The following is a 22,349-nucleotide window of genomic DNA, read 5'->3' on the forward strand; positions in this document are numbered from 1 at the left end:
TTACAACTCAAAAGCCCATACACACCCTAAAAACACCCTTACCCTAACATTAGCCAGTCGGTAGTTGTAGTTAGGACCATGTTTCCATAAGAAAAGCATTTTTTTAATTGCATAAACTTTGAAGCCGCTTGATGAATCTTCACAAAGCTTTCCCCAAAAAAGTACCCTGGTGATTCTAGGTGTGCATGGAAAATTTCGGAGTGATCCGTCTACGGGGGCTGAGAAATAGGAAGGGGTGTCAAAGTTTGTTTCCCATGATAATTCTAATGGAGTCTTTAGACACGCCTGCAGCTCAAACCATTGGACAGAATTTCACCAAATTTGGCAGAAATGTAGCTTTCGGTTCACAGATCATGCTTTTTGTTATTTGGTCTAAATCCATTTAGTAGTTTGTGAGAAATTTAACAAAATCCAAATTTGGAACTTGGACAGCGAAGCCTTTGTGAATAATAACTAGCTTGTGCAGAGATCTGCACAGCTCCGATTGGCTGGCTCGTGCTATGTCCTAGGGTGCCCACCCCTGTGTCAAAGCTGTTTGGTTTTGCTTGGCAGGAGCGGTGACAGCTCCCGCCAAGTTGAAGCAAACACTCCGCTCGCAGCAAGCGGGAGCTGTCAAACTGCTCCCGCTTGCCGGAAGCGGAGTTTTTTATCTCTTCCACTGCCCGCAGACATGTGGGCAGGGAAGAGATGGAACTATTGCTCTTGCATACAGGGAGCTGCATTTGCAACAGATCCCTGTGTACAACAGCAGTGCCGGCTCCAGCAGGAGGCAGGGAGCCGTCCTGGACTGCAGGGGCCTTGAGCCTATCCCGCGGTCCCCAACATGCAGACTTAGACTTAGTGCCCTTGGTGGAACTAGGGCACCAAGTGAGACATGGCTGGGCCCTGGCATGGAGTCTTTGGGCTGAATTCTGTCCAGCGAGGGGGGGTGCACATGGCCCTCCTCCCCAATTGATTTGTGGCTGGGCCGCGGGAAGATTGGGGTCCCTTGCTCGGATGCTCATTCACAGAAATTAAACCTCAACTAGAAGCACTTACAAATATAAACATAACAGGTGCCTCAGCTGAAGCTCCACTTCTGTAAAGGACAAATGATTCTAACTCCAGGGTTGGCGAAGGCAAAGCAAGTGTGTTTTATCAGCAATTCTTTATTGAAAGACAATCTAAAATGTGGAGGTGAATGCATCGTTGCGCTATTAGAGTGCAGTCTGTAGAGACCGTGACGAGTGGGTTCTTTCTTGTCTTGACCTGGGCAGAGCAGAGTCCGTGGCTCTCTCCTTAAATTGCTACAAGTATTCAAATGTAGAAATCACTTGGAAGCTTCCCCGTTTCGCTTAGCCCAACTTAGCAGTATGCAACGGTCTTTCTGCCTTTTGCCAGGATGATAGACAGCTTAACAAGCGGCCCCCCAGCGTGTTTCCCACCGATTTTGGTGAGGCGTTGATGATGCTGAGCAATAGGAGGACATCTCCACCAATCAAAGAAGCATTTGCTTCATATAGTTCAGAAGAAAGACCCTTGTTTGGTGGAGATGTACCTATTTGTAGTCTCATTGTCTTCTCTAGAGGAGGATTTACGTTATGACATATTTGTGGATAAAGACCCACCAGAACAAATCACATTGCCAAAACTCACACACCATCAGTGGTGACATTTTTTCATGCTCTAAAAAGCAACTGTAGTTTAGAATACATAGTGGACATTTACCCAAGGAGGATCACTTAGTATTAAACCAGTAGAAAGTACTCCACTTGGGTAGATATTTTGTGCGAAACTGTGGAGTTTTGTTGGAATAAATCGCAGGTGTGGTTCCTTTGTGGCCAAGTCACTCACACAGCTACTGACATACCCATACAGACACTTCAACATCCACTCAGATACTCACACACCCACTGACAGACCTACTCAGACACTGATACAACCACTCATAGACCCACTCAGACACTGATGCACCCACTCACAGACTCACTCAGACATTTTCACAAGCACTCATAAACCCACTGAGGCACCCACTCACAAAACCATTCAGACACTCTCACAGCCGTTCACAGACCCATTCAGACACTCATGCGCCCACTCACAGACTGACTCACACACTCATGGAGGCACTCACAGAGCCACTCAGACACACTGACACTCACAGACCTACTCAGACATTCACAAAACCACTCAGACACCCAGTGAGACACTTCTGAAGTCACTCCCATACCCACCACCACCACCCCCCCCAGCTGACAGACCCACTCAGACACTCTCACACTGATTCACAGACCTACTTAGGCATTCACTCACATATTCACTCTCAAAGGTTACAGTTAGGAAATAGAATGTGAACAACCTTAGAAATTCACTGGAAAAAACAAAGGTTACAGGAATGTTATAGTTAGGCTCAGATTTCACTCGTACAAAACCATAGAAAATCAGCAGTTGAGCTTACAATAACATACACCCTGCAATGAACTGCTAGGACCTCAGATATTACACCACTAATGACATGGTCAGTGAGTGTAAGTATTTTTTAAGAATATAGGATTGTTAAACATATATACAAATCAACTACAAAAGTTAGATTAGTATACTAGGTGCACTACTACTGATTGATACTACATCCATTATGTGAGTGACTGTGTGCCTGAATGTATCCTTGTGTGTATGGGTGTGAGAGTGACTATAGGTGTATAAGTGGGTGTGTGAGTGGCTGTGTGGATGAGTGTGTTGCTGTGTGAGTAGCTGTAATGATAGATGAGTGGGTGTGTCAGTGGCTGTATGGGTGAGTGAGTGGCAGTGTGAGTGTGAGTGGTTCTATGGGTGGTTAAGTGGGTGTGTAGTGACTGTATAGCTATCGGGATGGCTATATGAGTGAGTGACTGGGTGTGTGAGTGGCTGTATGGGTGACTTGTTCACCTCCCCGGAAAATGCAAAATGCTCTTGTACTCCACTCTTCTGGAGATATCCGTCAATGCTCTCGAGACACTACCACTCAGGTTTGAACTCTTCATACGGAGGCATGGTTGAGTTAGATATTCAGATCCTGGACAAGTCAGCTTTGTGATTTGGCACATGAGGTCATGAATTTGGATACCTCTCCCTTCCCCAGGAATTTCTTTCTTTCTTAAAGTAAGCCTGACGGCCCATAACTTGCACTCGTTAAGCAGCAAAATGGTATACATTTGCTTACTGCTGCATTTCTAAGAACCTGGACCCTTTTAAACCTATGGAATAGGTTATTATCGCCTACCTTTTGAATTTGCAAAACGTAGGCCTCACCTAGACCTTCATTTGTTTGCCCTTAGATGCATTTGCAGCCTTCATGCAGAACAGGTAACACTCGTCCCTATTTAGAATTCCAGTGATTAAGGCCTCCATGGAGGGTCTTGAGCATGATGCTCCTGAGAACACCTCCCGCTCTTGTGGAATCTCAGTGTAGTCCACAACAAACTTATGAGACCACCATTTGAACTTCTACATTCATGTACATTTCAGTTACCTTCCTGTGAAGTGGGCATTACCTCTCTTAGGCTCATTAGTGAAATGCAGGCTCCTACCCAATCATCCTTGTCCACAAGTACAGGGTTGTTCTTAGAACTAACCCCAAGTTCCTCCCTAAGCCGATCCAAGTTCACCACAACCTAACCATAGAGCTCACAGTTTATTCCACAATCCGATTCTGTTGCGAAAAGAACACTGCATACATAGAAGTCAAAAGAGCTCTCAAGTACTTCATTGACATGACCACATCATTCCGTAAATTAGATCATCTCTTTGTCTCCTTTGCAAAGCCTCAGAAGGGCATGCCGTTTCCAAGGCAAGTATAGCTAGGTGGATAGTTACAGGTATTCAAACCTGTCACCATAAAGCAAAGAGGGGTCTACTTGTCCCACCCAGGGCGCACTGCACCTGCAAGAAAAGTGCTACCATAGCCTTTGTATGAAACATCTCATTAGTGGGTATTTGTAATGCAGCCATTTGGTTAATACCACACACCTTTACCTAACATTACTGTGTGGACATCTTAGCCTGTCAACAGGCCATGGAGTGCCAGACTGAATTAAGGACCTTGTTTGAGACATCTGCATCATCCGTGCCCTAACCACCACTTCTGGAAAGCTTTACAGTCTATTGTAAGCATGTGTGTCTACAGCCACACATGGTACAAATGGAAAATGCTAATTACACGGCAAGCATCTGTTTGTAGCATTTAGTGCTGAAGATTCACATGTGCCTGCCCCCTGCTCGGAAGCCTGTGTCTTTTTCAGATCTTGCGTACTGTATTTCACTGTACATCGGACTTGTAGCACCATACCTACGTTGACACTCCATGCAAACTCATGTGCTGTATGAATACAATTTAACATAGTTTGTCCCCATGTATAGTGTACACCAAGAGTTGGAGTCACTCTATGCCTCATGATTCAATAGACTTCTTAAAAAAAAAAAAACTTGCAAATGTCCGAGCCTAGCAATAGTTGGCAGGAGTATACGAAGCATGTGAATCTACAGCACTGCACGCTACGAACAGATGCATTCAGTGTAAGTAGCATTTTGTATTTTGAGTGGCCAGTGAACTGATTATGTTTCACCACAACTCAAATGTGCAATCTTTCCCTGAGCCTTATTTATATTTCGCCCAGAGCATCCTCCTACATCTGGGGACCTGGTTGGGAGAGAGCACGATCAGGAGAAATCAGTATAGTTTCTAGAAAGGAATTGTGATCAGGGGTATCACCATGTATTCACAATTTAATTGTGTAGTATTAAATACTGCTATGTAATTAAAAAAAAATCTGAAAGTCAAGCACTGGTCTGAACATTAAGGTTACTGTGTCTGTTGGTTGATTTAGAGTTCTGAGCTAATTTCACCCATACTACCTCCCTGAGAAGCCAGTGACTGCTCACCCTCACCACTCTAAGAGCCATGTGTGGAAAGTCGTACTTGGCCTTTTTTGTAGAGCCATAGTAGGGAGGACCACAGAACACAAGTGGCAAATCAATCAATCAGGATTTGTAGAGTGGCTGCATCACCTGTGGTGGTGAACAACCTCAACCACCACAGTTGGGGCCCAATAGGCCTTGTTTTCTCTTTGGCCCCTTCCAAATGGGGGTCGGACAGCATTTCACAATATAGGTGGCAACATGATGCCCAGATTTGAAGTTTCTGTGTTTTGAGAATTCTGGAATTTAGAGACAAGTGGAAGGCCACCAGTGAAAATCCTAAGAAAACCAAGAGCCTCCCAAGATTCCCATACTGTCTCTGTCGGCCGTGCCATGCCAGTCTGCCTCTCCACTGAACTGCATCGTGCTTGCAGGTGAAAACAGCAAATTAAATGGCACCAGCCTACGCGGATCGGTTCAGCACGGGATTCAAGGTGAAAAAATACATTCACATTGGTGCTACATGGCATTGACTTGTGCAATGTCTAGTAAATTGCCACCTGTCATGAATGTGATGATGAGGCACAAGGAAGGGGGTGGGGGGCACTGGGCCAAAAGACCCACTTGTCCCAACCCCACCATCCCTCATGGCTCCTCTGATCATGCTGATGACAATTTCGAGGGAGAATATCCCGGAAGAAGGCTTTGAACTGGAGATTGGTCCCCAAAGTTTTAGCACCTAGAATTTTCCTGCCAGGGTGATACAAGAATGTAATGAGTTTCTAGTTGAATGTCTGGTATGCTTCCAAAGGAAGCTACAGGTCCGAGAGTAAGTTCAAGTTGACACCAGTAACCCCAACTCAGCTGTCTGCTGTCACAATTGGGCATTGGTATTCATTCTACTCTGGTTTTAGAAAAAGTGGTATTGAATTTAGTCTAATCTGAACTATGTCTTTAGGTGATATTTGCCCCTTTCTAAATCTTTTCACAGAGCTAAATGTTAAAAATAAATCGTGGATCTCCGTAGTCGGAGAATATAGATCCCTTGGTCCACCAAACTATCCGTCACCTGATGTGTTTGCTGTATGTTATTATTGTGGGAACCTTTCTGCAATATGATTGTAATGGTGTCTTATACTCACAGGACTCTGCCTCACTGCATTAGTTGGTGCCGCTGTTTTATGTTATTGAAGTTTTTGTACATTTTAAACATAAACAGATGTTAAAAAACAAATATGAAGCAAATTGGAGATTTTAGGAACATTAAGGCAAATCTACATTTCTATGCTTCAGTGAAAAGATGTCAATGCACGACAAATCGGAAAACATTTTTATTAATGTTTGACTGTTCTGTCGCAGGTGTGATCTCTTTTTCTAGTGACTGATGTCCGAAATTAAATTATCAGTGTACGTTGTTACCAAAGCTTATTATTGTGATTTTTTTTGTTTTTAAAAGGTGCTAACTTGCCAAACCTGTTATTGGACAGAGAACTTTTAGAGATAGGATTTTAGACTCTTGCTTGTTCCTCAGCTTGACCACCAACCACCGAATGGTGGTTTGCAAACAAGACACATTTGATCCTGTATGTTGACAAGTTCATATTTCCTTTTAGATCAAACTGTGATTAATATTATGTTAAATAACTTTTCGCATAGAGAGATACTTATCAAAAAGACATCTGTGAAGATTAGTAAGATGTTTACATCAACCACCTCACTAGCAGAATTCTAATGAAGAACTTTCACATTGTTGTGTAACTTATAAATCATGCCTGAAATACATATTAAGGCAAGTGTCTGAATGTTGGTTGGAGTAACAAAACTACTAACTTGCCTGAGGAAGTGGTTAACCAGCATACCTTGAACCTTTCAGATGATGTTGGAGTGATTTAAGTCAATCAGTACTCAATTTGAAATTATTTTCAATATTGAACATAAAACAGAAGCTGCAAGGCCACAGAAAAAGGTTATCAAGCAAATACATATAATAAATAGATAATAAATAATAGTTTAAAATTTAGCTTTTAAATAATACATATGTGATATTTTAAAATTAAGTATGTAAATTCAAATAATAGATGGTTTTGAATGCTAGTATATACAACAAATACAATCAGAATGTAAAAATTGCAACAACTCTTTAAATCATTCCCACTTCTAAGTAGCAGTTAATAACAACGGAACTAACATCCCTACCTATAGTTATCCCCTGTCAAGCTGCCAAATACAGACCGTCCTAATGTCCAGTATTTCAAAGTTCAGTAGTTCAAAGTCCCACCCTTAAAATCATGCAAGGTCAGTTACCTCCCTCTAAATCCTTCGGATAGATCAGGGAGCGGTTTGGTGTGATTATATCAACATCTGGGGTCAACACAAGCCACAAGGTGTTCCCATACTTGTGTATTTTCAATCTATCTTCACCCTTTCTTCAATTCCTGAGACAACACAGCACACTCCATTCCCGCCCAAATCAGTACTCCTACTAATCGACTTACTTCGCTCAAAGAGGCTGCATTTATAGATATTTGAAGTCTGATAAACTCTGAGTATTTCTTAAGACCTCAACAAAAGAAGGTCAATGGTCTCTCCTATAAAGAATAGTGAACTAGATAAAGTAATAACTCACAGCAACTCTGCTCAGTTGTATACAAAAAAACACTTACTAACTGTAATGAAATGTTTGTCCTATGTGCACTGCAATCTGAAGACCTGAAGCAAACATCATACTGTGAAATCTTTTGAAAACAATTTAATTAAAATTCTCAGAAGTTCCTTTTCTTCTTAAGTTGTCCTAGAGCCACAGATGTGACTTGGCATCTTTGACATAAATCTGATCTTCAAATAGGGTCGTAGAAATTATGTATCTAGATGTTAAACATGATTGAAGGCAAGGCTCTATCAAACGTCAGACAGTCTTGTGGGAAAAGTATATATTTTGTCAAATGAAAAACGTTAATTGTGGGATATACACAATGGATGCAGATGGCCTAGTAAATTGGATGAAAGACTTTTTAGAAATGGTTTAAGAAGCAGTTTGGTCTCGGCATAATTCTGCAGCATCTGATATTGGACACTAATTGTTATTTTGTAATGAAGCATTAATATATAGTGCTTCCGGCTAACTAATAATTCTTCTATCATGAAAAGTAGCGATTTTCCCAAGCATTTATTTTTTTGTATATGGCCAGGGCTGGATAGCTAAAACCTGCAGTTTTGTAAAGGTCAGTGCCAAGATAGAGAAGTATCTACCAGAACAAAACTGTGTGAGATTATTGTAGTTGGGAATAATGGTTGGAAGAGCTAGACTTTGTTTTTCAGAAGGCCACTTAGTTTACCTCTGAAATGTGCTCCGAGTTAAATACATTGACTCAAAGTTGGGACCTTGAAATATGAAACAAATTGTGGGGGCACATAGCGCTGAGCTACTATCCAGGACGTCATTGGTAATAACGTTGGATTTAGTTTCCTGTTTTTTAAACTTCCAAAATATCCTGCAAGACATGTATTTTTTGCCTCGAGCTACAGCTACACTTCAAAGTTTGCTTGCATCACCTGTCTTCTGTATTGTTTATTCCATTACTGCTGCCTTGGTGCTCTGTGTCATTGTAACTTGCTGTACTGAATTTCCTTTCTCTTTATCAGTATACAAATGGTATAAAGTTGGTAGTAGGGTATAAACCTAGTTACAAAACCTTTTAAATTCCAAAAGATATTATCATGTGTTGAGACCCATGGCTAAAATTACAGTAATTGTCTTTGTAGTTCCTGTCTTTCTGGGTATTCAAAAAATATACTTAACATGTACGACTACTAGAGAGTTGTAGCGTGCTTTCTCTTCGTCTTGGCAAGGAAACTGTGACCTCAATACCTATCACATTTGAATTAATTTACCATCTTCCGTTCTTAACTTTTTCTACATGTCTCCTGTCCTCAGAGACTCCGAAAGCCCTCCAGTGGAAGGCACTCCGAAATCTTTCCTCCTCTCCTTTCCACGCTTTCCAATTCTGTCTCGTCCTTCTCCTCCCAAGGGGTGAGCCAGAACAATCTTTTGTCATTCTAACTGTGAGTCTGTGGTGTATAACTGTCCTTCTTGAACTTGAGGTGCCTCTCTCTTGATAAACCTATTCTATGATTTAAACAAAAATGTAGTACTTTGTGTGATCCACATGGACGATTAACAAGGCATTGTGCCACTTGCTGGCATAGCCAGTATATAAATAAATTATTTGTACATTCCTGCTGGACACTTTGGAATTAATTGCAAGAATTTAGAGTGTAATTTTACTGAAAATAAAAAATAATTCTCAACATTTGTTCAAAAACAGACCACATTTATTGGACATCTTTGGCTATGGAGGCTGGATGCAACAGAGGTTTTGATCTACGAGTTGGCTATAATAACTATATGTGCAATCAAAACATATATATCATCGGCAAATATTTATGAAGCAAAAGAAAATGTCTGCACAAAGGTCTCGATACAAGTGTTCTTCAGTAGCAGGATAATGAAACGCCTCTTTGATTTAATTAATCCCAAAGCTGGAGACCACTTTGGAACTGTGTCACTAAGGCAGAGAAGTGAATAGATTGAGTGCATCACTACTTACCTTTCAACAAAGTCTGTTTACGTGGTTTATTTACATACATCCTGGTCGAAAATTCACATTGTTTTCCTACTGTACCGGGTTCCAGAATTGAAAACTAGTATATATTAATAGGCGTAAATTTAAAAATGACCTGACCAAAGGTTTTGTTTTTGTGGCTTCTTTATAGGCAAACCCAGACTATTTCTGTAAATCCTGTCCGACGAGGGTCTTCGTCCAGAATATCACTGGTAAGAATGGCCATATTATTTAAGCAACTGAAATATCTATTTGTTTTTTGTCAAATTCATGTCTTTCACCACAGGTGGATCATACCATGTAGAATGGGCAGTGCTAGCATTTAAAACGTTTAGCCTTCTCTACACAGCCTGCTTACTCTATTTTAGTTACATTTCTTAGATATAGTGCTGCTTTAAGAGGTTAGATCAGCATTTTCTAATCTATCACTTGTGCCTCAGTTCATTGCCTCGTTCCAGTTCATTTACTGTTTCCTGTCATTCAGCGCTTTTTGTTTATAAATGAAAATAAAAACTTGTTATTTCACGTTTTCTTGGGTGTCTGATGCTGTCTGGTTTCTTCTGTCTTTTTTAACATTTTGACAAAAACTGATTAAAAAAATTGGATACAACAATACTTGTGTTAAAAAGAAAAATTACCTTTACAAAAACAACTTTATAAAAAAAAACTTTTTTCATAATGTCGCATGTCTGGTCCTAAATCATGAGATAAGCACTTTTCCACAGGAAAGGTACCTACATTGAATTGTAATTTTAAAAGTTTTTGCTTCAGTTGCGTTTGCCTGTTCAGCTGTGCAGTGTGGATAAAATGAATTCAGTACAGCAATCTCTTGTTAATAATTGTCGAGCTTGAGACATGTTAGTAATTACTTTGTTTGTTTTGGCCTGTGCATGTGAGAAGCACTTAAAAAACAGTTGCGAGTCTTGTGGTTATCATAGTTGCATCTGTGATGCTGTTGCATCATTTCATACTTGCATGAGGTTGTAGGTCTGCGTACGGTGTAAGTGGTTAGAGACTCATGCATGCAGTGTATGTATTTGAAGCCTCTTGACAGGTAAGTGGTTGCTGAATCGCATACAGAGTAAGAAGTCATGTGATGTACCTAGCTGTTGGATTACACGTGTCATTTGTGGTTGTTGGCTCAATTAAATGTACACGTGGTGTATATGGTTGTAGTCGAAAGGAAAACACAATGGCTCCTTTGTAGCACTTTTCGCTGTCCTGTGCAGTGTAGATGGTCGCATGATGTGTATGTGGTTGCAATATGATGCAGTGTGTCTGTGGGGGAGGATGGGTTGCAGAGTGATGTGGTTTAAGTGGCTGCTGAGTCGCATGGCTTTGACATTTTACTTGATATTGAGTTGAATGCTTCTCTGTGCCCATCGCTTGTGACCTGCAGTGGGGTTGTGCCCTTCACAGTCATAGACCTGTTTTCTTTTGAATTTGATTGTAGCCCAAGCCTCAGCCGTACATGATCCCTCCCCCTCAGCTACACTACAATGGACACTACAATGAACCGTACACTACTTCCCAAGGTAAATGGTGTCTCGCTGTTGTATATACAAATGTGAGTAAATAAAGATTGCTACTACTTAAAATTACAGCTGTCACAGTTTGACCTCCAACAAATAACTCTTGTTATAAGATATTGCAATCACTAATAGTTATTTCATATCAATACATGTATACGTTACATTTATAAAGCGACAAAATAAATGTTGCAGAAGAGCTTCAGTTTAACCACAATGAAAGTGATATTAGATCAGTGGTGAAAATGCTCAGCCAATAGAACATAAAAAACAAGTGTGCACAGGCTACACAAAGCTAGCTGCACTCACAGACAAAACTTTAGTCCGGTGAAACGTGCGTACACAGAAATATATATATGGTAAACTTTCATACCAAGGCAGCAGGCATACTGTCACCTGTGTACATAACACTTGGTGTAGCTTAGCCACATAGGCAGAAGATGTATTCACCTTTGCACAACACACAACAGAGAAAAAACCCACACATACACCCCCTTTCACCACCCCACCCGCCAACATCTCTATTGCAGATAGCCATGGCAAAGTATGCTCAATAGAAATCAAGTATTGAAAGTAAAAATAAAAATGAAGAACCCGAAAATAGATGAAATTGTAACTTACCTGGGCAAAAATGTTCTTATAACCTGACAGCAAAACACACAAGATGATGGACGGAATGTTGCACATTGGCAAAACATTCACCCCCAGTCACAGATCTGGGTTTAATCCATCGTTATTTTGCTCACCACGCCACCCCAGTTCAGACATGGCCATATGCAAATCAGTCTAGATCCAGTGCCTCATGGGGACAGTCCAGCCCGAACTGCCAAGCCATATATTCCCTGGACCGGAATCAAGCATCCTAAGACCGGTTTCGGGGTTTCACCCCTCTTGAGCCAGGATAGCTTGACTCCAGCGGAGTAGTGAGCACGGGACCCACGTCTGGGCATACCCTTCCCACATAGGCGAACAGCAAAACACACAAGATGATGGACGGAATGTTGCACATTGGCAAAACATTCACCCCCAGTCACAGATCTGGGTTTAATTCATCGTTATTTTGCTCACACCGAAATTGGTCCTAGGATGCTTGTTTCCAGTCCAGGGAGGACCTGGCTTGGCAGTTCGGGCTGGACTGTTCCCATGAGGCACAGGGTCAAGACTGATTTGCATATGGCTGGGTTCAAACTGGAATGGCATGGTGAGCCAAAAAACGATGGATTTAGGCCCAGATCTCTGTACTGGGGTGAATGTATGACATTGGTCTGCATTCTGTCCATCAACTGTTGTTTTTGCGCTTTTAACCTGACAACCAAGCAGATCAGCTGCTCAGTCGTAAATGATTTGGACAGTCTCTGTGCCATTTAAAACTGGATGTTCAAGCATTTTAGAGAACTCCAAGACAGTTTGGCTCCCCACTTTTTCTCTTGTTGCATATCCCATTGTTGCATCAACTGTATGTAATCTTTCTTTTTGGGAAAATCACCTTTTCATGTACACGTTCCCAAAATTAAGCATGCTGCTTCTTCGAGCTTCCTCTTCTCAGTAGAATCTAGCTATCTTCTCAGCTTTTGAATTTCTTCCAGCCGTCCAAGAGTTTATTTCCATACTGGTTAGTACATAAAAACCCTTTTTGTATTGGTTCATAGGAGTATACCTTTGCTGAACTAAAAGTTGTTTTACATTCTGCATACGTTTTGATGGTGGTTAGCGCGCAGGGTTCACACCTGTTCTATTGAAAGGCCATGGGTTGCCACTGTACTACAGAGTTCAGATTGAACTCTGTTGCTTCTCCTTCACAGTCAACATTTCCCACCTAGTTCAAGTTTGGACACTTTTTTAGGTCTCTGCTAGACATCGCTTGCGCTGTCTCTTCGAGACATTTTGTATATACTTTGTGGGCTTCAGCCTACTTATAAGTCTCCCTTTCGCTGGCTACATCGTTGCTCTCCCGTTCTTTCCCCCCATATGTCCATGACATGCATTTATCAAGCCTCTTGCTGTGTTTAGCCCTCCCTGAGAGCAGGGACCGGGTACTATATCAATCCACTGGTCACCATATAAACAACTGTTTGAGGAACTACTTGTTTTTTTATTGAAAAGCAATTCACTTGATCGGCTCAGTTTCAACTCCCTTTGAGGTCTGCTCCGTTATTGTAAACAGGCCTGTAAATCTTGGTTTTATCCCGTCATATTTGTCAGGAACTAATGTCAGAAGCTGTTTTCCGAGGGTGCCTGTTCCGTCCCCCAAACCACTCTTACTTCGATGCTTGTTTTGTACAGGCCACAATGAACATGAAGTCAGATTCACACGCGCGCAGCATAGTTAGAAAAGTCCACAGACGACAATTCAGAGAAGAAAATTCATTTCGGTTCGGTAGCTGCATTTCCTTCGGCATGTCCTTTTTGTTAAGAGTATGCTGGAACTCTGAATGGACGCTTCCTTCGTCAGCATCTCTTTTCATGCGTGGCAACACTTTTTCCATGCGTTGTTTGCCTGTTCGGTTTTCATTTCTTCTTGCAAGGTGCGGTTATGGTCATTGACTATTGGAAAGTGTAGTCTTTATTCTCTGCGTACAATTGTTAAGCAGCTCTTACTATAACATTGGCATGTTTATAAGTCGTCTTACATACTCATTTTTCCATCCTTGTTTAGTTGAACTGCAAACAGCGGCGCCCAGCTAACGCAAAGTTAACTAGTAGTTCCACAAGTTGGTTTATATACCGTTTGGGGTCCTAAATGCACGTGTCCATCACTCTCCCAACAGACGCTGTGTCTGTCTGCTGAGAAGCGAGAGTTTTCTTGAACAACTCTTCCACCCACTCCCACTTCTTTCGTGGCAACAGATGGTCAGCAATGACAGTGGGTCCCAGTTGTTTGCTCAGTGGGGCAACTATCCCCATCCTCACCAGCAAGGAGTGAGCCCTGAAACCTGGAGAGCGCTTCAAGAAGCAGCCAGACTGTGGCTTTCGCACCGTCCGATGTAAGTACCTGCCAGAACCCTGTCTGTGCACCGACGGGGCAGTGTGGGAAAGGGTAGTATAGCAAGGAAGAGCGTTAAATAACATTCCTTGTTTGCCTCAAAGGCCACACAAAATTCCTTTGTTGTTTTTAAAGCATTTCATTGTTTTGTACACACAGCACACATCTTTTTTTCTGTTGATGCTTCAACTGCACAGCACTGTCACAACATTGTAGTGCAAATATATTTTAGGTACCCAGCACAACATATTGCTATAGTTTAGAATTAGTTTGTATTCAACAAGCTGTTTAGCCTTGTTTTAGCCATGGTTGTCTCGGGATAAGTAAGTATTAATATGTATAAAATGCAGCCTGTAACTATGAGAGATTGTGGCATAATGGCCAGAGCTGCCAACTTTGGAACTGGTAAACCAGGTTCGAGCCTAGGCGTCAGCTCAACGTTCTCGGATTCTGGGCAAATCAAGGTACAGGGCGGATTGTTCGAAAGCAGGGAATGGAAAGTAAACTGTTTGTCAGGAGGCAGCTATTGTGTTCCCTTGTGTGTTTCAGGGTAGACAGCTGGGAGTAACAGTGGACAAGGCAATTCCCTGCAGCTGGATGCCAGCAGGACATTAACTACTGAGGGCAGAATGTGATGATGTAAAACTATGCTCAACTTTATAACTACCCCCCCAAGTAAAATGGATTTAGAAATGATTAGCAAATTAAGTCATGTGAATTCCAGGGTGCACATAATCTTGTGCTAATGGGCTGAAGCTGACAACAGCACATCTGTGTTACATGTCATCTGTTCTAAAGCCACCTGACTGGTTGTGTTCAAAAGCTTGTTTTATTAACACCACCATCGATACCACCAACACCGATACCACCACCAATACCAACATCATCAATACCACCACCATTAACAATACCACTGCCATTACCACCACCAATACCATCACCACCACCACCTGTACCACCACCACCACCAGTACCACCACCACCGATATCACCAACACCACCACCAACACCACCACCAATAACACCAACACCATCAATACCAACATCACCAATACCACCACCAATACCACTGCCAATACCACCACCAATACCATCACCAGTACCACCACCACCAATACCACTGCCAATACTACCACTAATATCACTACCTCCACCACCCCCAATATCACCACCACCACCAATACCACCACCACCAATACTACCGCCACTAATACCATAACCATCACCACCAGTACCACCACCAAAACCACCACCACCAATTCCACTAATACCATCACCACCACCACCACCAATACCACCACCATTACCAATCCAGTACCACCGCCACCACCAATACCACAACCTCCACCAATACGACCACCACCAATACGACCAATGGCACCACCAATATCACCACCAATACCACCACCTCAGCACCTCTCTCTCAGTAATAGCAGGGGCATTGTATGAGGCCGGAGCTGAGGCCGAGACCATCCCTCCCTCCCTCTCTTCATAAAGCACAGCCCGCCCTGCACCAGGAGGTGAAGCCAGGGCCCTACTACGGCAGGAGTGTTTTTTTATTAGGCCAAAGATAGCAATGACATTACGCAATGCCACACTGCACACTCAAATCACGGAGCAGGCAGGAAATACTGCCCCCCCCGCTCTTCCTCCTGAGACGCGACAGTGTAATCACAGAGCGAAAAGTGTTGGAGCGCTTTGCTAATGTTTATAGCTCGGATCATATGTAACTCTCACTTCACACTTTGTGTCTGTATAATTTACAACACTTGCAGTTTTTCTTTACTGCACTATTTATCGATACTTTGAAGACCTCGCTGGCCAGTTTCTTCCTCTGATATTTACAATCTAAGAAGCGGTCGAGAAGACCCTTTATTGCAATGCAATAGGTCTGGCATTTGGGAGAGTTTGAGCTGTTGGTATTGTGGATGGCAATGCCTTTTATTTATGTTTTAAAATCCAAAGCATAAATAAAAGGCATTGTCGTTTGCAGTGCCGGTGGCTCTGACTTGTGTGAATGCGAGACCTATTGCATTGCAAATGCTTGTTTACTCTTATTATTGCTGTCTGATATTATTGCCTGTGTAAAGCTGTAAAGCGCTCCGATGCCCTCTGGTCTTCCCAGTGCTATATAAAACTCTATAAATGAAAATAAATAAATAAATGAATCTCCCCCATGCCCACAGACAATGATTGGATTTGATTTGTAATATTTAATATTATATAGGGCTCAAATGCCCTGAACCGTCTTGGCGCTGCTGCCATACCAATTAGAGGAGAAATAGAGCAGAGTATGATAACTCTTTATCGATTAAGAGCCAGGTCTTTAATAATTTCCGAAATGTAAGGAAATCTGAGCATTTCCTTAAGTTGACAGGAAGGGCATTCCATAGCTTGACGGTCTTCAGAACGAAACACCTCCTCATGTGGCACGTTTAACCCTTAGTAATGTTAATAACTTTGCATCTGAGGATCTAAGCATCCTCAGAGGGGTATACCAGAAAAATTTTAAACGAAGGTAGTTAGGTCCAATATTGTGCAGTGCCTTAAAAGCAATACAGAGACCCTTAAATTCCAGTTGTCTTGCTACCGGGAGCCAATGTAATTTGATCAAGACCTGTGATGCTGTTTGATATTTTGGAATCCCTGTTAGAAGCTGGGCAGAAGCATTTTCCATAATCTAGTTTGGCTAAGACTAGGGTGGAAACCACAGTTTCGTGGAGGTCGAGAGGAATGTGGTGACAAATCTTTTTGATTATTTTCAAAGTAAAGAACACCAATGAAGCAATAGCATTGAATTGATCTTCCTAGTTAAGTTTATCATCAAAGAGAATTCCTAGATTCCTTCATTTCCGTACTGGTGTAAATGCGGGGCCCCCATGTCCTGTGGCCACCCACTTGATGACCAGAAGGACTTATCAATACCATTAAGAAGGACCTATGTCTTTCCTGTATTAGGGTTTAAGCAGTTTGCTCTCGTCCATTGTTCTATCTCGGACATAAATGTGCAGCTTCATTATGGTTATTGGATATTGAACCCAACATTTGGGTGTCATCAGCATAGGAAACCACTGAGAAACCCATTGCTTTTATAAGTTTGGCCAAACGGGTAACAAAGATTAAAAAGAGTGGGGCTCAACAAGGAGCCCTGAGGTACCCCACATTCTGTTCAGGGATAAAGTCACCCATTGTTACATGATTCGTTTTGTCTGCTAAAAATGCTGTCAACATCTTCGATGTTGAGCCTCCCATTCCTAGCTCAGCTAATCGGTCAATAAACATGGTGAGTTTGACTATATCAAAGACTGCCGAGAGATCCAGCAATATCCGTGCGGCTCGACCTCCACCGTCTAGAATGAATCAAAGTTCCTTTGATGTGGTTAGCAATGACGTTTCTGTGCTATGTGCCTTTCTAAAGCCATATTGGGTGCAATCTAGAAGATTATTATTGTCAATACATGACATGAGTTCCATGTTCAAGGCCTTTTCTAGTAACTTAGCAGGAAAAGGCAATCTGTCGATATGCCTGTAGCTGCCCGGTTCCTGGGGGTTGAGGTCATTCTTTTTTAACAAAGGTAGGATTGAGGCCGTCTTCCATTCAGAGGGAATGTCACTGGTACTGATAACTTAATTTAAGATTTTGGTGAATTGAGTTCCAAAGATCCTGGGGGCTAAGTGCACAATTGTTGGAGGGCATTGATCAAGTGGGGAGCCCAATTTAATAAATTCAATGGAGGCATAATTTCATAAAGTTATCATGTGGGTATTGCAAGATCTTTTGTTTTCTATACTGTGAGCATTAGTTACCATTGGTTTGCTTCATTGAGAGTTCAGTGGTTCTGAAATGAATAACGAATAAACCATGGCCTGAATAGCACTGGTGCTACAGTTCTGAAGTGAGGTAAGCTGTCATTGCTGTTTGTGGATCGCGAACCTGGTACAACAATGATGCTGCTGGCGCAACAAGGTACATTATTATTGCTGTTTGTTGTCTGAGGGCTCGTTTGCACTGATACTGCAGATGAGGAAACAGGTGCATTGGTAGAGCTGTGGGTTGGTCTGAGGGCTGGCAAAGCCCTGATGTTCCAGCTCAGGAATGAGGTACATAAGATGAGGTGTTTTTTTCGCTCTTGTAGCTGGAATATCAGTTTTGCTATAATCCATGAGCTGGGTTAATTTGTTGTTGGTCAAAAAGGTATTTCTCTAAAGTATATTATGGTGTGTGAAACGTCTTGCATGAGAGTGTTAGTGCATCTTTTCCCAAGACACATGCAACTTAAATGTGTAATTGTTTGTTACTAATGACAAAAATTATTTTATTTTGGACAATGTTCACATTTGTTTTTTTAGGTCTTGCTGCTGTAATATTAAGTGTTGGCAAACTGATAGATCTCGCCTACGGTAGCTAATGGCGTCGTAATTTTTTTTTACCATGTTGTGATGAAGCGCAGCTGCTGTACAACAAGGGGGGAAAAGGTGCTGTGCCGCAGAGTGCTGCCTCATCGTAGCACTTTTTTCTTTACTTTCAGCCATGCCGCACAGCAAGGCTCGGCATCGCCTCACTTAATCAATTGACGGGATCTAAGCAATTTAAAATAAATAAACAAGGTCAAGCGGTGTTGGTGGGTGGGGTGAGACAAATAACAAGCATTGAAAATGCAATAGGTCTCTCCTTTGATTAAGTTAAAGCCATTTGCTTTGCTAATGGTATTATGCAACAAAGCAAATGGCTTTAACTTAATAAAAGGCGAGACCTATTGCATTTTGAATGCTTGTTTAGGACTTGTGCCGTGCTTGTGTGGGAGTGTTTGTAGTTGCAGAAGGTTTTTGTTTATCACAGCTTAGAGTGGCCCCTTCACGAGCGAGCTATTCCAGGAGTGTCCCTTAGGAATAGCAGGTGAGCAGGGCCTCTGACGCTCTAATACTGAATATGAGAATGTTTGTAGTGCTAAGTATGTTTAGGGATGGCGTGTGGGGGTGCACCCCCAGTAGTGATTGCAAATGTGCATCAGTACTAGTGACAGCGCGTGTAAATAGCTACTTGTGAGTGTAAAAAGTAGTTTGCACCATTTGCGTTAGGGAATATTATAATATTTTCAGCATTTCATTGTGTGCACATCTATGAATGTGTGGGTGTCATGTTTAATGAACACTCGGGTGTAAGAATGTTTGTTGTACCAAAAGTGAACGCGTTAGAAAGTTTACAGTGGTAATTGTGAGTATAGTGACACCTATTACACACGCGATGGCTGGAGGACGCTCGTTACTATAGTAAGTGCTGGGGTCTGCACACTATGGCAAGGCACGCCAGTCTCCGTAACCCCTGACCTCTGAAGCCCCTTCTTTTGTTTCATTGTCACACGCACAGACCACACTTCGCCAATCTCCTGGAAGCAGGGCCCCGTGCGCCTTGTCACTGTCAGAGGCCGTGAGCTGTGACACGCTGGTGGTTTTGGGGTTGCGTGCAGGGGGAGGGGGCAGTACACAGGCTTCCTGAGCGGAGGTACCGACGTTTCAGAGATAAAGGCGCCGCGTTCAGAGGAGGCTGGCAGCGAGCTTTGTGCAGAGGAGCAGGGCACGGAGGGCAGCGAAGGGGGACTGCCGGGGGGAGCTGAAGGTGCGACCAAGAGGAGAGGGCACTGCCAGGGAGAGCAGAGGGCTCTGTCAGGGAGAGGGCACTGCCAGGGAGAGGAGAGGTTACTGCTAGGGAGAGAGGGCACTGCCAGGGCGAGCTGAGGGTACTACCAGGGAGAGAGGGCACTGCTAGGAAGAGAGAGCTCTGCCAAGGAGACAGGCTACTGCCAGGGAGAGAGAGCACTGCCAGGGAGAGCAGAGGTTACTGCCAGGGAGAGAGGGCACTGCGAGGGAGAGAGGGCTTTGCCGGGTTGAGAGAGCACCGCCAAGAGGGCACTGCCAGGGAGAGCGGAGTGCTCTGTCAGGGAGAGAGGGCACTGCCAGGGAGAGGAGAGGTTACTGCCAGGGAGAGAGGGCACTGCCAGGGCGAGCTGAGGGTACTGCCAGGGAGAGAGGGCACTGCTAGGAAGAGAGAGCTCTGCCGAGGAGACAGGCTACTGCCAGGGAGAGAGCACTGCCAGGGAGAGCAGAGGTTACTGCCAGGGAGAGAGGGCACTGCCAGGGAGAGAGGGCTTTACCGGGGTGAGAGAGCACCGCCAAGAGGGCACTGCCAGGGAGTGCAGAGGGCTCTGCCAGAGAGTGAGGCTTACTGCCAGTGAGAGCAGAGGCTACTGCCAGGGAGAGAGGGTCACTGCCAGGGAGAGAGGGTCACTGCCAGGGAGAGCACAGGGCTCTGCCAGGAAGAGGGGACACTGCCAGGGAAAGAGGGGCACTGTCGGAGAGAGGGAGCGTTGCCAGGGAGAGAGGGCACTGCCAGAGAGAGAGGGGCACTGTCGAATAGAGAGAGTGCTGCCAGGGCGAGCAGAGGGCTCTTCCAAGGAGAGGGTGCACTGCCAGTTGGAGGAGAGACAGTGGCATCGGGTACAGTGGGCATTGCTGCTGTACAGAGTGCAGGAAAGCCTTACTCCGGAGGGAGAGAGGGCAGAGGCTGGGCGCTTCAAGGGGCCTGGGGCAGCTCTGACAGCAGCAGGATGGCCCCCTGTTGGGCCCTCTTGATGGAGCTTCCTCGTCTTGCTAGCTGCAGCTGGGCTCGCTGCCCTCTGGGCACTGCCCCCACCTGTGACTCAGACAGTTAAGAGCAGGACTGTAAATGAATACATTGTTTAATGAATAGCGCATAATGAGGCGGTCCTCCGGCTTCCTAGCACCATAAAATAAAGGGTAATCTCCCAATGTCCCTGTTACCTGGTCTGCCTGAGGACCGGGGAGTCCAGACGCCAACAGGGGGCGCCTTTCAGCGTTACCAGCAGTTTGCCGTGGGTCACTGGGACTGGGCAGCGAGGGGTAGGTTGCGCCAGGAGCTGTCCAGCGACATATTACAAGTGCCCGTGGGGTGCGCCGGGGCTACCGGCCTCCAAGAACACTGGTTGTGGGGACCGCAGAAATGTGTGGTGCTATTTACATGTATGACATCACATGTGCCAAATACCGGCCCATCATGTGTCCTTATCCTGCACCTGTCCTTACTGGACCAGGAGCCCAAGGGCCTCTGCAGAGCAGCTAGCTCGATTGGCGGGAATTCGGGTTAGCGCTAAGAGGCCAGTCAAGGCATGGGAGTGGGTTCATTAGTGATATTCGGTGGGGGGAGGAAGGAGGGGGGTGAATCTTACATTGCAACTAAACGAGCGCGGCCCGTCATGGGACGTCTATGTGGCAGCCATTTCTTCCAGCATTTTTGAAAATGGAAACACTGTTTCTCTTCCAGGGGATCCTCATCAAAGTCATAAGCATTAGAATATTCCCGCCCATGTGCGGGATCCCGGAAACAGTATATTATATGTGCCCCACATATATATATCCATACATATATACCTATATGTATACACAAGCAATTGCAGCCCATAACACCCTAGAGCTGAACCACGCTGTAAGGAATTTCCACTATACATAAGAAAATAGCATTATAAACATGAGAAACAACATTATAACTTGTTTGGAAACTGTTTTAATGCGTAGAAAACAGCAGAAATTCTTAGAAAACACTGAAAGCATATTAAGCTCCCAGGCTGCATTGCAAATACCCAGTCTAAAAAGACTGAAAAGCTAACTAATAGCTGCATAGCAAAAAACTGACACCGTGCCTTTAAGGCACACCTGACCCCCACCTTCCCATCATGCCTCAGGGGTGGCAGTTAGGTCAGTTGTTCTTTCCGGCTCCTTCTGGAAGGATCCTGGCAACAGAGCTCCACTTTTTTCTGAGTTTCTCAGAAAATATTGTCTGTTTTTCAACTGTTTTTTCCCTTACTTCGACGTTTTACATCTATGTCAGTAAGAGGCTGTCTTTTTTAGGCAGTTTTGGGCATTTTTTCCAACTTGAAATGCCTTCTCTTTTCGATCCTTGCCCTGCTTGTGGCAAGAAGAAGGCCAGGACTGACTCTCATAGGGTCTGTATCCTGTGTCTACCGGAGGATCATGATTCCAAGACATGTACTCCCTGCCAGAGCCTGTCCAAGAGAACTTTGAAGGACAGAGAGCGAATTCGCATTTATGGCCTGGCGCAACCATCCAGAGGCCGATCTCCGGTGAGGAAGGGCTCCAAGAGGCCTAGAGATACATCTAGGAGCAAGTCCTCTCGTCCTTCCGCCTCAGTGTCGGGATCGGCGCTGAGGAAAGATGTTCCGGTAGGTCGTGTTTCCAAGAAGAGACTTTCGACAGCGGACTCGCCGTCGAGAGCAGGTACGTCGTCGACGTCTAAGTCCAGACCGCCAT

At 43.8% G+C, this 22,349-nt stretch overlaps 1 protein-coding gene across 2 annotated transcripts in view; it reads left to right on the forward strand.

Moving 5' to 3' along the window:
* PTPN21 (protein tyrosine phosphatase non-receptor type 21) overlaps nt 1–22,349 on the forward strand; it is a 438,348-nt gene that overhangs the window by 217,945 nt on the left and 198,054 nt on the right. Inside the window, exons 11-13 of one of the 2 annotated variants that reach the window (XM_085626579.1) lie at nt 8,807–8,902; nt 9,646–9,706; nt 10,948–11,029. In XM_085626579.1, coding sequence (XP_085482705.1) covers nt 8,807–8,902; nt 9,646–9,706; nt 10,948–11,029 — 239 coding nt within the window. The remainder of the gene's footprint in view (nt 1–8,806; nt 8,903–9,645; nt 9,707–10,947; nt 11,030–22,349) is intronic. The other variant, XM_085626580.1, reaches the window with a different exon arrangement.

Source organism: Triturus cristatus, chromosome 9 (genome assembly GCF_964204655.1).
Source record: "Triturus cristatus chromosome 9, aTriCri1.1, whole genome shotgun sequence".
Taxonomy (NCBI): Eukaryota; Metazoa; Chordata; class Amphibia; order Caudata; family Salamandridae; genus Triturus; species Triturus cristatus.